The 14946-nt window shown below is 47.6% G+C and overlaps 1 protein-coding gene across 1 annotated transcript in view; it reads left to right on the plus strand.

The window, feature by feature from the left end:
• Nucleotides 1–14946, plus strand: part of MGAT5 (alpha-1,6-mannosylglycoprotein 6-beta-N-acetylglucosaminyltransferase) — a 312019-nt gene that overhangs the window by 95784 nt on the left and 201289 nt on the right. Inside the window, exon 3 of the mRNA XM_080799785.1 lies at nucleotides 7538–7921. Coding sequence (XP_080655911.1) covers nucleotides 7681–7921 — 241 coding nt within the window. The 5' untranslated portion in view covers nucleotides 7538–7680. The remainder of the gene's footprint in view (nucleotides 1–7537; nucleotides 7922–14946) is intronic.

Raw genomic sequence — 14946 nt, forward strand, 5'->3', positions numbered from 1 at the left:
CTTCAAATGTAAAAGGGACTGGCCATTTAAAACCCAGACTTTAAAAACAAACAAGCAACACAACACAGCACAACAACCCAGACATTAAAAAACCTTCTCCAAGTATCTTAAAGGCGTGTTGTTTTAGTGGGTATTTTTCAGCTAGTGACTCAAAATAAGACTTGTTTAACCAGGTCTAAAGGAAGCAGGCTGTTTTCACCGAGAATATGTTTTTCCTGTTTATAAAGTAAAGTACTAAAATTCATCAGAGGACCAGGTCACAAAAGTAGGGAAAAAGGGTTTGTACCTGTTTGAACCGGCGCCTTTGCTTGGTTCCGGAGCTCCTTTGCTCCCTAGGATGAAAGGTGAGCTCAGTGGTTATCACAACTGTCAAGATTGTGATAACCGACTTCATATTTGGGGCTGCTGCTGAGTGGGTTCTACCACTGGTCTCGAGACGGTGGTACCAGGCCTATGTATCTGGGCCCACCAGGGGAGTGAACAACCTCAGAGCAACTTCCCAGGACTTTGGACTCACTTTGGAGGAAAACTCTGCTTTGCTTTTCCCTCCATCCTCCTCCGCTTCTCCCTTCAACAACGTGAGACCTCCCTATTTAGAGCAAGAATGTCTCCCCAGACCATCTCTCTTCCTTAACACCAGTAATGCCATCGATGTATATTTTTCTTCCCATCTTTCATTCTCCTTACCCCTGGAGGGGTTAGACTTCTAGTCTAAACTTAAAAACGGTTTACCAAACACTCCACGTTGGTCTTAATGAAAATTGAGAAGTAGTAGGCAATTGTTTTAGAGTTAAATTGTTAACATCATCTTAAGACTCTTGTTACTGCTTAGAGTAAGTCAGACAAGAAGCCTCTGAAACTTAGAATTTATGACTGACCCTCATCTAGCATTTAATTAGGCTATCAGTTCTCTGTCATATAATTTTATATGAGTAGATACGTGGCCCTGAATTTTATAGAACAAATAAGAAAATGAGCCTGCTGCCAAGCATTAACTTCCTGACCAAATAGCATAGAAATTCAAAGTTCAAACTCCATGCATACAGAAGTAGCTAGGAAAGTTTTGTTCTGAATCTCTACAGTGTAAAAATTTTTCTAACAGGTTTTTTTTTTTTTTAAAAGAACCTATTTTAAGCGAAGAAAAACAAAATTCAAATGAAAGCACCTGGGGACCCTCAAAGCTAGAAACCTCTCTGGGAACACCAGAGTCCTTTGAGACATGGTTTGAAAACCAGGAGCGTGGGTCCTTCAGCTCCCACCCATCCAGCTCTTACAGTGTTTTGTGCTGCCATAAGTTCCACCATGTCTGACGTGCGGACACCGAGACACACTTGCCTAGGGTCACACAGTGCCAGTGGGCGGAGCAAGCTGCAGATCCGAGATCTCCTGGCCTGGGAGCAAGTGTTCGTTCCATTTTTTCCTCACTCACCACCCCTCTGGTATCTTCCTCAGATCCTCTTGGATGACAGGTGATGACACCAGCAGCCTCCCCCAAGGGTCCAGATCCCCCACCCCCACTGCTTGTTGGCCTTCTCATCTCTTGTCTTAGATACCTTTTCGTTCCTACAACCACTGCCCCTTCTGGGATTTTGGTCAAGAGTTTGTTTTTGTTTTCTTTTACTTCTCACACCTCACTGCCACCGTATCCTCTGTAGTTGAACCCCATCTCCTCAAGGGCACAGTGATTTTCCACTGCTGTGTGACAAGATCTTAGGGCAAAAACTCACGGCAGGTAAGGGACAAATATAAGAGTTGGGGTGCCAGGCTTTTCTGTGGTTCACACCAGGAGGAAGTCTTGGGGATCACTACTCACTTGCGTTTCTTCATCTCGTTTCCGCCATCCTGCCCTTCCATCTAGCAGACACTTAATGACCATCCACTGCATGTAGGGCGGGGCCATGCCTGGCATTTCCTGTCTTTGGGGAGCTTACGCCCCCTAGAGGAGAGATGAAAGGAAGGATTATCCTAAAGAGCAGGAGGAAAGAAGCCCTTCAAAATGAAACAAGATGGGATCAGGAGGGAGACAAACCATAAGAGACTGTTATTAATCTCACAGAACAAACTGAGGGTTGCTGGGGGGAGCAGGGGTAGGGATAGGGTGGTTGGGTTATGGACATTGGGGAGGGTATGTGCTCTGGTGAGTGCTGTGAAGTGTGTAAGACTGATGATTCACAGACCTGTACCCCTGGGGCAAATAATACATTATATGTTAATAAAAATAGTTAAAAAAAAAAAAGTGAAGCACAGGCTGCTGTGAGTGTTCCATGGGAGGCTGTATGCAGAAGGTGGGGGTCAGTTGTGAGATATGGGCGGGATTTCCCAAGGCAACATGGAGGAGCACAGCTGACTTAGGGTTTCTTGAATGTTACTGTACAAGATGAGGTGAAAGGTTGGCCCATAGCCACTGGTTCTAGATAGATAGAACACACTTCAAGGGGTGCATGACTAGGACAGAAAAGGTGTGTGAATGACTCTTGGAGCACAGCTGTCCCACGTGAATGTTGGACCGGCAAGCTGTGAGGGGATTGGCCGGTGGGGCTCTAGGAGAAGCTGACATCTCTGGTTGGGACTGGCATTGCTCCTGAAGGGACAGCCATTTCCAGCTTCACTCATCGTCTGAGGAGAATGCTCCTGATGTAAGAAGTGGGCCCTGCAAGGTTGTTGGGTAGGCAGCTGCAGGAACTGCTTGCTTCCTCTGTGTCCCCTGGAGCAGAGCTGTTGTTCTATATGTTCTCAGGTGGTTTGAGAAGTTGGCCTCTGTCACGCAAAGCAGGCCTTGCCTTGAAGGGCCTCTGAGGTGGATGGGGATCTTGTAAGAGCAGCCGTGGCTGGTGGCAGATTTCTCAGTGTAATTTCCTTTGGTTAGTAGGCCTGTGGTCAGCCCTTAGTCATGACAGAGCCTGGCCTTGGCCTGGCTGTGGGGAAGAGGGGAAGGGATGGGTCGTTGGTGGGGGCTGCAGGGGCCCCTGGGGCTCCTCTGGCTGTCTCCACATACAGCTCCTCTTCCTACCCCCAACTCTGGAGGTGGGCTTGCTCTCTTTTTTCTTTTTTCAGTAACAGCTTTATTGAGATACAATTCATGTATCTTCGAATTCTCTCACATAAAGTGGATAATTCAGTGTTTTCAATATATCCACAGAATTGCGCATCCATCACAATTAATTTTGGGATGTTTTCATTATCCTCTGAAATAACCCCCATGTGCTGGGTTGTCACCTCCTAATTCCCCTGTTTTCACAAGCCCAGCACAACTCTTGTACTTTCTGTGTCTATAGATTTGCTTCCTCTAAACATTGCATTAAAATAGAATGATACAATATGTAGTTTTCTATGTCTGCCTTTTTTCACCTTGCATAGTGTTTTCAGGGAACGGCTGTGCTAGAGCTCATATCAGAACCTAACTTATTCCCATTGATTGAGTAGTATGCCATTGTATGTGTTTTTTTCATCCGACTGTCAGCTGATGGACGTTTGAGTTGTTTTGGGTTTTTGCCTATTATGAGCAAGATTGCTGTGAACATTCATGTACGAGTTTTTGTGTGGGCATAGCCTTTCATTTCTCTGGGGAGAATTTCAGGAGTGGAGTTGCCTGGGTCACATGGTAACTCTGTGGTTAACCATTTGAAGAACTGCCAGACTATTTTCCACACCAGCTACATCATGGTACATTCCCACCCGCAGTATGCAGAGGTTTCAACTTCTAGACGTCCTCACCAGCACTGGTTCTGAGCTCTCATTGTTGAGTATGGCAATCCGGGTGGGTATGAACTGGTATCTCATTGTGGTTTTAATTTGCATTTCCCTAAAGGCTGATGATGTGTGTGTCTTTTCATACGCTTTTACTTTTTAAATTAAGAGAACTGACACATTTCGTTCGGTGCCAGACATCTTCGATCAGTTTTGGAAAGGGAGATGCCAGATTTTACCATGCTGATGAGTGAATGGGGAGGAAGGAAGTGAATGCTGCTCTTTTAGGAAGTACGGGGATATAGGAGGTGTGGATCAGGGTGGTTAGTGGCAGCGATGGGCCTAGAAGTTGAGCTCATTGCTGACAGACTTGGTACAGATTTCTTTCTGGAGGACAGACGGGGTCGTGGCCTCGGGCTGGCATTGCTCCGGTGGGCAACAAAGCCTTCTGAGATAGACTGTGTTTTTGTGCCTATCAGCTCCATTTTGCAAGCAGTTCCAGCTAAGTCTGGAGGCAGATTCTTAGCCAGATCTACTGCTTTTCGATCACTGTTGTTCTGTATCCTCTTGATGAATGTTGGGGCCGATGATGATCCTTAAGTCCTTTTTGATCATGAAGCACCTTCCAGTGAGGTTTGCTATCCTGCTGCCCCCAAACCCCCTGCTATTATTGTGGGAGTTCGGGGTGTATCCGGGTAATGGTTTTAAAAAGTCCTTTAAAATTCTCTGTAGCAGGAATTGTAGAGATGAGTTCTAATTCAGTTCTGTGTATATGCTGTGAGTATGCTGAGATAGCTGCTGCTGTGCCACACCAAAGAGTCCATGGGAGAAAAGAACATTCCTGGCAGTTCCCTGGTTACTTAAAATCTGAGCCCTCCGTAATCAGAACTGTTTTCTGAACTTGGAATGAGAGGGCTTTTCACTCCAAATTTGTATGTCTCTGAACTGGTAGAATTTAACCTTGCTTGGGTTTCTCAACCATCTTCTTTGCTGCTCAGATGGGCCATCTGCGGGTGGTTCTGACTGTCCCCAGGGCCAAGGCAGAGAAGCACACCACCATCTGCTGAGGCCCTCGTTCCGTTCCTATACCTGGCCCTGCCCTTGCTTCAACTTTGCAGCCTTGGGCAGCTTCTTCAGGGGGCTAATTGATGAAGTGGAGCGGAGTTTCCTGCCCGAAAGTTAACAGGTAATTTCTGTATGCATTTGGGGTTCTCCCCTAAAGTAGTAAAAGAAAATTGCCTGCTGACTGTCATTTTTAGTGTAGCATCAAGTTTGCTTGCCCTGGGAAAATCCCTTCAGCCTTGGGGTACAGTTGACTCAGTGGTGTGGGTTCTCAAACAGGAAACGCAGCCACTTCCTAAGGACCCGGTGCAGCTCCCAGTTAGAGAGGTGGCTTTAAAGCATCAGCCCCACGAGGCTGGGATCTCTGTCTTCCTGTTCGTTGAGTCTCCGGGGCCCGATGGCAGCAGGGGCTCAGTATATGCTATAGAATGAATGGAGGAAAGAAAGAGAGCTGGGTGCCGCTCACGGAGCCCCGGTTTGGAAGGGCCGAATAAAGTGCTCTAGTACCTGGAGGACAAGCATGCTTGGTCAACACGTGGTTTATTGTGTCCCCAGGACTGGCGTCTTTCTCTGAGAATGTATGTGGTGATGGGGTGCCAGGGGCAGGGGTGGGGGTTTCCCTTATAGGATGTCACGGGATCCCACACAGCAACTGGCAAACAACCTATGTAGACAGACACGTGTTTGAAACTGCAGACCAGTGAGGGGCACCCAAGCTGGAGCAGTAGGGAAAGCTGTCTGGAGCTGGTGTGAGTGGAGCTGGGGCCTGGCAAGCATGCTGGATTTGGATGATCAGTGTGATCTGTGGAGGGCCAGTCCAGGAGGGAAAACAGCATGAGTGAATACAGGGAGACCATGAGGAAGGGTGTGCAGGATTATGGCATGAGCTGACCGGCAGGTGTGGAGGGTGCGGCCAGGCCCAAGGAATTTCAGTGACATGGTATTATAAGAGGGAGTCTGAGCCATGCTGTATAGACGGCACAGTGATACGCCTTAGTGAGACATCCGTCTGCCTGGATCAGCAGCTCTCAGACTGGAGTAGACATCAGAATCACCTGGAAGGCTCGTTGGAGCACAGGGGACTGCCTGCTCCCCACGCCCTAGAGTTGCTGATTTAATTTGGTCTGGGTTGGGGCCTGAGAATTGGCATTTCTCAGTGGTGCTTTTGCTGCTGTGGACTTAGGGACCATGCTTTGAAAAGCCACTGGCCTAGAATTCAGGGGTCAGTAATCTTTTTCTGTTTAAGGCCAAGAGTAAGTGTTTTAGGCCATTGAGCTACATAGGATTTCTGTCACATTTTCTTCGTTGTTGTTTTTTACAACCCTTAACGCATGAACACACACATGTTGGCCATTGATACATAGGCTGGTGGGGAAAGGTGAGTGGCATAGGGAAGGCAGGGCATGGTGTCCAGAGTGGACAAGTTAATCTCTCCGGGCCTTTGTTTCCCATCTGTAAAACAGAATGATAGTAGTAGTTTTCCCATCAAGGACTCTAAGAATTCAGTGAGCTAAGGTGCAAAAAGCATGCCTATAATTTATTTGTCATTTACTATTCATAGCATTACTACCAACTACTAATGGCCATTCACAGGTGAGGAAAACAGTGAGAGAGGAAGACCAACGCAGATCCACCACACAACAGATTCTGAAAGAGAATTGCTCCAATATCTCACCATCGTTCCTTCTTAGGCTGCTTACAAAGAAAAATACTTGGAACAAAAACAGGTGTACCCTCTGAGTAAATCCTGGGTTAGTCCTGTGTGGAGATCATTGCTCAGCTTTTCCTTTGGCACACTGGGGAAATGGTGCCATTTGGGACCTGGCTGGTTCTTGGACCCAGGACTCTCATCCGGGGGTGGTGAGTTTGGCCTACTTGTAACCCATTTGCAACCTCCGCCTCGACCTCAGGTGTTGGGAAGACTTGCTTTAAGACCTTGGCCCAAATAGGGCACCAATACTCATCTGGCTGATGAGTATTGAAACTGTGCCTTTGTGCCTTTTAACCTCATTTTTTGCCCCATGGCATGAGTGAAAGTGAGAACTACGAGAAAGGTGGCTGTCATGTACTCCACGTTTCCTGAGCTGCAGTTGCCAATGAGTGGTGAGCTGCCTCTTTCACTCGTGGTAGCTTGAACAGGAAGATCGCTGGGTTCCCCTGGCACAGCCTCTCGGCACTGGTACCTGGGGGGAGGCTGCCTGGTGGCCCCGAGAGCTTCAGCTTCTCTCTCTCTCTGGACACCGCTAATGTGAGCTGGCCGTGCTTACATAACTTGGAGGCTTGCTGCCCTTTCCTGGTCTAATGACCCCTGAGGAGGCGCCCACTCTGTTGCCCACCTCCTGAGCTGCATGCTCTAATCCTTGCCAGAGCACAGGCTCATGACTTTGTAAGCTCAAGTTACAGATGCACAGAAGTGCCCGGTGGTGCTTTGACTCCACCCTCCGCTTGGGTTTTTGCTGACATTCAGTGAAATATCCTTCCATCTCCTCCCCACCTTGCAAAACAAGCTTCCTGTTTTGAACTTGGTCCAGACTGGAACAGCCCTGCTACACCTGTTAACATAGTCAGACACACATTTCCTCCTCTGTATTTGTGCAGCTTTTTTGTCGCCTAGCCAGATTTCCCCTCTCAGCTTACAGATCTGGAATCATAACATAAGATATTGAACCAGCAAATTAAGAAAAAAGGAAGTGCGCGTTTTGGAGCTATTTGAGTGAAAACATGGCTCCTGGTTGGTTTCCCTGTGTTTTGCCACTACCACTCTACTAACTTTACCCCTTCTTCACAGCGGAATGGAAACGAGGAAAGGAAATCGGCTGACGCAGGAGCCAGAGTGACACCGGCGAGCCCACCCATCCAGCCTGCACCATGAACTTGTGTCTTCCTCCTACGTTGTAAGAGCCAAAGGGCAGGTGAAGTTGCTGGAGAGCAATGGCTCTCTTTACTCCGTGGAAGCTGTCCTCTCAGAAGCTCGGCTTTTTCCTTGTGACTTTTGGCTTTATCTGGGGTATGATGCTCCTGCATTTTACCATCCAGCAGCGAACTCAGCCCGAGAGCAGCTCCATGCTACGCGAGCAGATCCTAGACCTCAGCAAGAGGTACATCAAGGCGCTGGCAGAGGAAAACCGGAACGTGGTGGATGGGCCGTACGCCGGCGTCATGACAGCTTACGGTAAGCACCGGGCTACTGGGGCTGCTTGCTGGAGTGTGGTTCTGCCTGAGAAGGACCCCAGAGCCTCGCCACCTTGGTTTTGTCATGGATTGAGTGCATCCATTGCGACTGCCTTTGTGGCAGTGAATTGCACACAGAGGGACACTTTCAGAAAGTTAAAGCCATGTCCTTGGGGAGCCTCTGAGCTCTTGTCCCCACAGACTAACACCCAGACCCAGGAGCAGTGGGGGCGGAATGGTTATCAGTACTCCAGGTTGGATTTGCAGCCAGCCCTTCTTCCCTCAACACATTTCTGGATCGCATGATCTCATCTGGGAGTATGATCAGGGAGCGGAGAAAAATATTCTCATTCTTTTCCCTAAACAAAACTTAATTAAGGTGGGGTGGGGGTGAGGTAAGAAGGGTGGGGAGGAATGTGGGGAGGAATGTGTGGGGGAATGAGGACTGGGTTGGGGGTGGGCAGGGTGAGGTAGGAGGGTGGGGAGAAACTCCAAGCCAAGTGTGTGCCTCCCTCTGGCCGCAGCGTAGGACACTAGCGATTACATGCTGCTGGCTAATAGCTTTCATCTTTGGCTTCTTGAGAGTCAACTGTTCTTGTTTCTTGCCCTTGTCTCTCATTGCCCTGACTTTGAAAGAAGACTTACTGTATGTGTTGCTTTTTTCTAAAACTCTTTTAGAAATGAGGCTGAGTGGGAAAAAGAATACACAAAATATTACTTGTTTTTCTTTTGGCAAAAGTTATGCTTAATATAGAAAAAGTTGGAAGCTATAGACGTGCAAAAAAAAAAACACCAAGAATAAAGAAAATCACATATAAATCTACTGCTCTAGGAAATAACCATAATTAACATCTCAATGTTTACTTTCTGATATTTTATATATACACACAAAAATATACATATACATGAATAATACTTTAAAAAGCATAGATGCACAAATACAGAACAGAAATTGTAAATGAAATTTGGATCATACCGTGATATGGGGAACTGACCTCCCAACTCTCCTTGATGACCGAGGATGGGAGTAGACTTAATCCATAGGTGATGGTCTGTCCTGTTACTCATTGACAAGTCCAGTCACTGAACAGAGAACTTAGTGGCCTTAGGGATTGGGATCCTGAGGTGTAATATGAATGAAATGCAAGAACGGGGTGGCCGAGGTGGAAAACATTAGTGTTCCACCTTATGACTCATCAGTCACGGACTCTGAAGTATATGGAGTTCATATGGTGTTTTCCTGAAAATATATAGCAGCAGTTGGAAGCTTGAGTTCAAATGCAGGAAATCATACTTAATTTTACATAATCTTTTTCTTTTCTTTTTAAAAGGATCCAGGAAATTTGGTTACTTTTAAATTTCATATATATATTTTTGGTAAGGAGAAAATGGTTGTTTTGTGGGTTTTTTTGGTGAGGGGAGGTGAAGTCAGGGGAGGAGCAGAGGAGAGGGAGAGAGTCTTAAGCAGGCCCCAGGCCCAGAGAGAAACCCAGTAGGGGGCTTGACCTCATGACCTGAGATAATGATCTGAGCTGAAACCAGGAGTCGGACATTTAACCGACTGAGCCACCCAGGCACCCTGAAAATGGTTGCTTCTATTTTTTTTTATATAAATTTTTTATTATGTTAGTCACCATACAATACATCATTAGTTTTTGATGTAGTGTTCCATGATTCATTGTTTACATATAACACCCAGCGCTCCATTCAACAAGTGCCCTCCTTAATACCCATCACCAGGCTGACCTATCCCCCCAACCCCCTCCCCTCTAAAACCCTCAGTTTGATTCCCAGATTCCATAGTCTCTCATGGTTCATCTCCCCCTCCGATTTCCACCCCCTTCATTTTTCCCTTCCTTCTCCTTATGTCCTCCATGCTATTCCTTATGCTCCACAAGTAAGTGAAACCATTTGATAATTGTCTTCTCTGTTTGACTTATTTCACTCAGCTTAATCTCCTCCAGTCCCATCCATGCTGATACAAAAGTTGGATATTCATCCTTTCTGATGTCTGTGTAATATTCCATTGTATATATGGACTGCATCTTCTTTATCCATTCATCTGTTGAAGGACATCTAGGCTCTTCCCATAGTTTGGTGATTGTGGACATTGCTGCTATGAACATTGGGGTACAGATGGCCCTTCTTTTCACTACATCTGTATCTTTCAGGTAAATACCCAGTAGTGCAATTGCTGGGTCATAGAGTAGCTCTATTTTTAACTTTCTGAGGAATCTCATGCTGTTTTCTCAAGTGGCTGTTCCAACTTGCATTCCCATCGACACTGTAGGAAGGTTCATCTTTGTCCACAACCTCTGCAACATTTGTTGTTTCTTGCCATACCAATTTTTGCTATTCTAAATGGTGTGGTTTTGATTTGAATTTCCCTGATGGCTAATGATGTTGCGTATTTTCTCATCACCCTGAGATTGTGATCTGAGCTGAAACCAGGAGTCAGACATTTAACTGACTTGAGCCACTCAGGCACCCTGAAAATAGTTGCTTTTAACATACAACGTGGAAATTATTTTTCAGTGCCTACTGTTGGAATGATCACACTTGTCTGCTTTTAATCTATTCAGTTTGGCAGTGTCTGTAGGCATTGGTTTTCAACATGTCTAAATAAATACCCCCCCTTTTTTTTGATCTGATGGATTAAAAAACGAGACTCCATTTTGAGGACCCATATTGAAAAACAACTAGGTAGTTTTTCAGAGGGTGCATAAACAATGAATTCTGTTATGCTGAAAAGAAATAAAAAAAAAAGAAAGAAAACATGAAAGAAAATTAAAAATTTAAAAAAAAAAGAAACAAAGAAAGTTACTCATTGACTTCATTCTTCTGTAATATTTCCAAATACCGTAGGTCAGAAAGAATACATCAGACTGTCACCATGTGCAACAAGTAAATAGAACCAGTCAAGTCGACTCCGTTTTTGAGTTTCTGGTTCAGTACCTTCCGTGTTAAATATTTTGGGGAAGAGGAGAGTCGTCTGTTAGTAATTTCTTCCTCCTGTTGATCTCAGTCTGCCAAACTGGGACAGAAGAAACACCCCAAATGGTAAATTTGTGAACTTTAAGTTTTCACAGTTGTTGTGAGTGTCCCCATTTCTTTTTTCCTGCTGAACATCTCCTAGGCTAGGCTTCCTCTACGTTCTCAGGAAGGGTGATGGGGTCTTGGCTTACAACCTCACAGACACCATGTGTAGTAGAAAGTTACCAGAACCCCAAAGTAGTCTGTTAGAATTTTGGCCACCTTATCTTACATAAGAGTTTGGAGCTCGGAGGAACTATAAAACTTCCTCCTTTCACAGGTGAACCTTAGCAGAGTCATTCTTCTGTTTCTCAAAAAAATAGCGAACAACCCAGCAGGCCCCATCAGCAGAGGTGGCACACGCTGCTATTTCTCTCTTGCATCTCATCGACTCGGCATGTCAGTCAGAGTGCTCCTTGGGGCTGAGTCTGTGGAATTTAACTGGACTGTGCATACGTGCTTGAGGCACTGGGACCATCACGTGGCAAAATCCTACTAAGACAGGGTTTGTCATGTCAACACTTTTGGCATTTGGGACTGGGTGGTTCTTAGTAGTGGGGACTGCTCATGTGCTGTAGGATACGGAGCAGCACCTCTGGTGTCTGTACCCACTAAGGCCAATAGCACCCCCCTAGTTGTGACCATCAAAAATGTGTCCAGACATTGGGGGGTGGGGTGCAAAACTGCCTCCCTCCCCACCTTGGAGGATCACCATGCTAAGAGTGAAACAGAAAACACTTAAGAGCATCTTCTTAAAGAGTTCCCAAGCAGATAGCTAGTTTTTATTATTTAAAATTTGTCAGCCTGGCCTTCTCTATTTCTCCGTTCTGGGCACCAATGACTGGTATTGAGGAAGATGGTGCGGTGCAATCCAGGGCCAGTCCTGGGAAGCTGGAGAGCCTTTTAGATGGTGTGTGCTTCCCCTGCGGTCCGTCAGTACCTGTGGTGGGCACGTCCACAGCCAGGCAGCTCTGGTGGTTGATGTCAGGAGGTGCAAAGACCGCAGGATGTTCAGTGGTTTAGCTGGGCTGACACAGCAGGGATGAGGATGCTTGGGACAGTGGTTTGCAGTCTCTTTTTCTGCCACAGATGCAGCCCAGGTACAGAGCACTGCCTAGATGCCTGCCCTGAGACAGTGAGGAGCTGATCCTGTATGGCTGGGATCTTTGCCTGCTCTGGGTCAATCCCATTATTAGACCAAAACAGGAGAGAGAGAGAGAGAGAGAGAGAGAGAGAGAGAAAACACCTTCATTTCCCCATCCCTGTATTGGCATAATCAGAGGCTCTTAGGATGTGTAAATGTATCGTCAGTAGCTGAGGCAGGTATTTGAAGAACCCCAGTAGCTGACTTCAGATTATTACTGATTTTTTAGAATCCCTGGCTTGAGGTCCTAGAGCAGAAGAGTTCAGGAAACTGTGTGACCTGTGGGTCAAATAGGGACCTCTGTCATTTTGAGTAAATAAACATCGATTGAAACCGAACCACTCCCAGTTGTTTGTAACAACTGCAATAACAGAGAAGCAGGGTAAAATCAGGATTTTAGAGGACATCTAAAACACGCTGACTCCATCTCTCAGTAGTCCCCATAATTCAGTCTAAAATACCCATCGATCAGGTCCTGTCTCTCCTTGACTCAGCAGTTTCGCAGGACTCCCATGGTCTAAGTCATGGACAGCAAGCTCACCTTGGCCTGAGCCTCCTTTTTTTAGAGGTGAAGTGTCCCTTGTTTGCTATCTGTGGCTGTTTTTGCACTGCAGTGGCAAAAGCTGAGTAGTTGCCACAGGGTCTCGTGTTGCTGCCGGCGCGACAACACGACCAGGGTCGAGAGGGTAAGAGGATGGTGAAATGAAGACGAGACACAAAGAGATGGGGACAGGAGGGGCAAAGTGGATGATGTCCAAGCAATGCCAGTTTATTCAGAAGAGTGCTCTTGTATAAGTATCGTACAGAGACAATCACAAGGAAGCAGTGATCCATTGCATTCTTAGAATAGTTTCCACAGGTTCCCCTTAGAAAGCTTCTTAAGGCTCATGTGAAAACATCCTGATGCCAAGAGGGCTGCTTATAGATGAGTTCCCTATAGATAAGTAGACAGAGAAGGGCCAAAAGGGCATCAGGTGCAGTTTATGGCTGCTGCAGGGACAGCAAGTCAAGTCACTGATTCACGGCTTTAGGCCTGCATGTCCTGTTCCAGATAAGCCCCAGAGGGTGGTCGCGCAGGAGAGTGTGAGACCCATGGCACAGGCCCATTCTCAAGCACCTCAACTTATTAACCACAGGATTGCTTTAACCCTTAGGTTTCAAGGAGGCGTGAGTCAGGGGCTGGTTTGGTTCTCTCTCAAGCTACTGCGCGGCCTCCCACAGTCTCGTCAATCCCTGCTCTATCCGTGGAGCCCTCTTTCTGTGGGATTTTGCTTGGTGTCCTAAGACTCATCTCTACACTTGAGTCCACTTTAAGACATTTTCACATAAGGTGTGCATCCAAATGTTGTGTTTCTCTGTCCTCTGGAAATTCCCTTTTTTAAAAAAATTTTATTTACTTGTCAGAACAAGCAGGGGGGGCAGCAGGCAGAGGGAGAGGGGGAAGCAGGCTCCCCACTGAGCGGGGAGCCCATTGTGGGGCTCTATCCCAGGACCCTGGGATCATGACCTGAGCTGAAGGCAGCCGCTTAATGACTGAACCACCCGCGCCCCTGGAAATGCTCCTTCTGCGTGGCAGGTCAGAGGCTAGTGGTTAGGAGCACGGGCTTTGGAGGCAGGCGGTGTGGTCGTGTCGCATTCTGGCTGAGGGGCCCGGGCCCTCAGAGTGCAACACTACTACATGATTGCGCGTGTACGCGAGGTGCGTGTGTCCAGTGTTGCTAGTCTGACGAGTCCCTGGCCTGTCCTAGAGCTTGCACACAGTCCTCTCCTCCCCCATCCTTGTTCTGCTGATTTGAAAAGAGACTTCTGAACTTCTTTTGGAATTGGGGAATTCAGAAGTAGTGCCTGGAAGATGTCCCGGGCGGCCTGTGTGGAACAGCCGGAGCGTTCATCTGTGGGGTGTGGACGGCGCTTCTGTGCGCTCCTCTGCCACGACGAAGGTGGGGGGAGGGGGAGAAGGGGGGAGGAGGAGAGGGGCGTGTGGAGCCAGGGCCTCCTGCCGCACGGCCTCTGGCGCATCTTCCCGGCCCGCATGGCAGGGCCATGCCGGTCGGTGACTGCACGGGAACTGTGTCACGAATGCTGTCACTCACTCTCGTCAATGCCCTTCTTGTTTCTGAGGTGAATTGATCTCTGTCTCTGTGGCCTGACCCAAATTCTGATGCCCGGTGATTGCCTCTTATCCATGACACCGGCCCCGTCCGCTCGCTGTCTGGGCCGTGAGAGACGGCCTCCCTTCATGGCCCATCCACGGCTTAGTTGCTGCGACCTTTCTTGACTCTTTGGTGCCCTTTGCTCTTCTGGATGCGGGCACCACGGCTCAGGCTGAAGCAGTGTAGGCCTTCAGCAGGTCTGCCACCCCTCCCCTGCCCGTATCCCGTTTCCCTGCTGCGGCTTTTCCCTCTTGACCTCCTACTCTGCCTTACCTCCTGTGTCCGTCCTAACTGCCCGGACTTCTTGAGCCTCAGTTGTCCCGTTGACTGGCTGTTACCCCTCAAGCTGGCACTCTGGGAAATGTCTGGGTGCTCTGCAGCTATATGGCAGTGCGGTCCTTGTGCGTACAGCTCGAAAAAGACGGGCGGGGGTCCCTGCTCTCGTGGACGCTATGTTCATTTTGGAGGGAGAAATAGTAAATGAGACAATATCAGATAGTAATTCCAGGAAGAAAGACGAGACAGGGATGTGTGATTCTTTAAAAAAGTGCATGAGGCCCTACTTGGAACGAGAAGGTCAAAGAAAGCCTCTCTTAGGTGTCTCTTAGCCCTACTGACGTCAGGGAGCTGCGGGTGGGGTGGGAGGAGGGCCCTTGAGACCCAGCAGGCCAGGCAGAAGGCAGGGTGTGTGCCCCA

The sequence above is a fragment of the Martes martes genome, assembly GCF_963455335.1.
Source record: "Martes martes genome assembly, chromosome: 3".
NCBI classification, from domain to species: Eukaryota; Metazoa; Chordata; class Mammalia; order Carnivora; family Mustelidae; genus Martes; species Martes martes.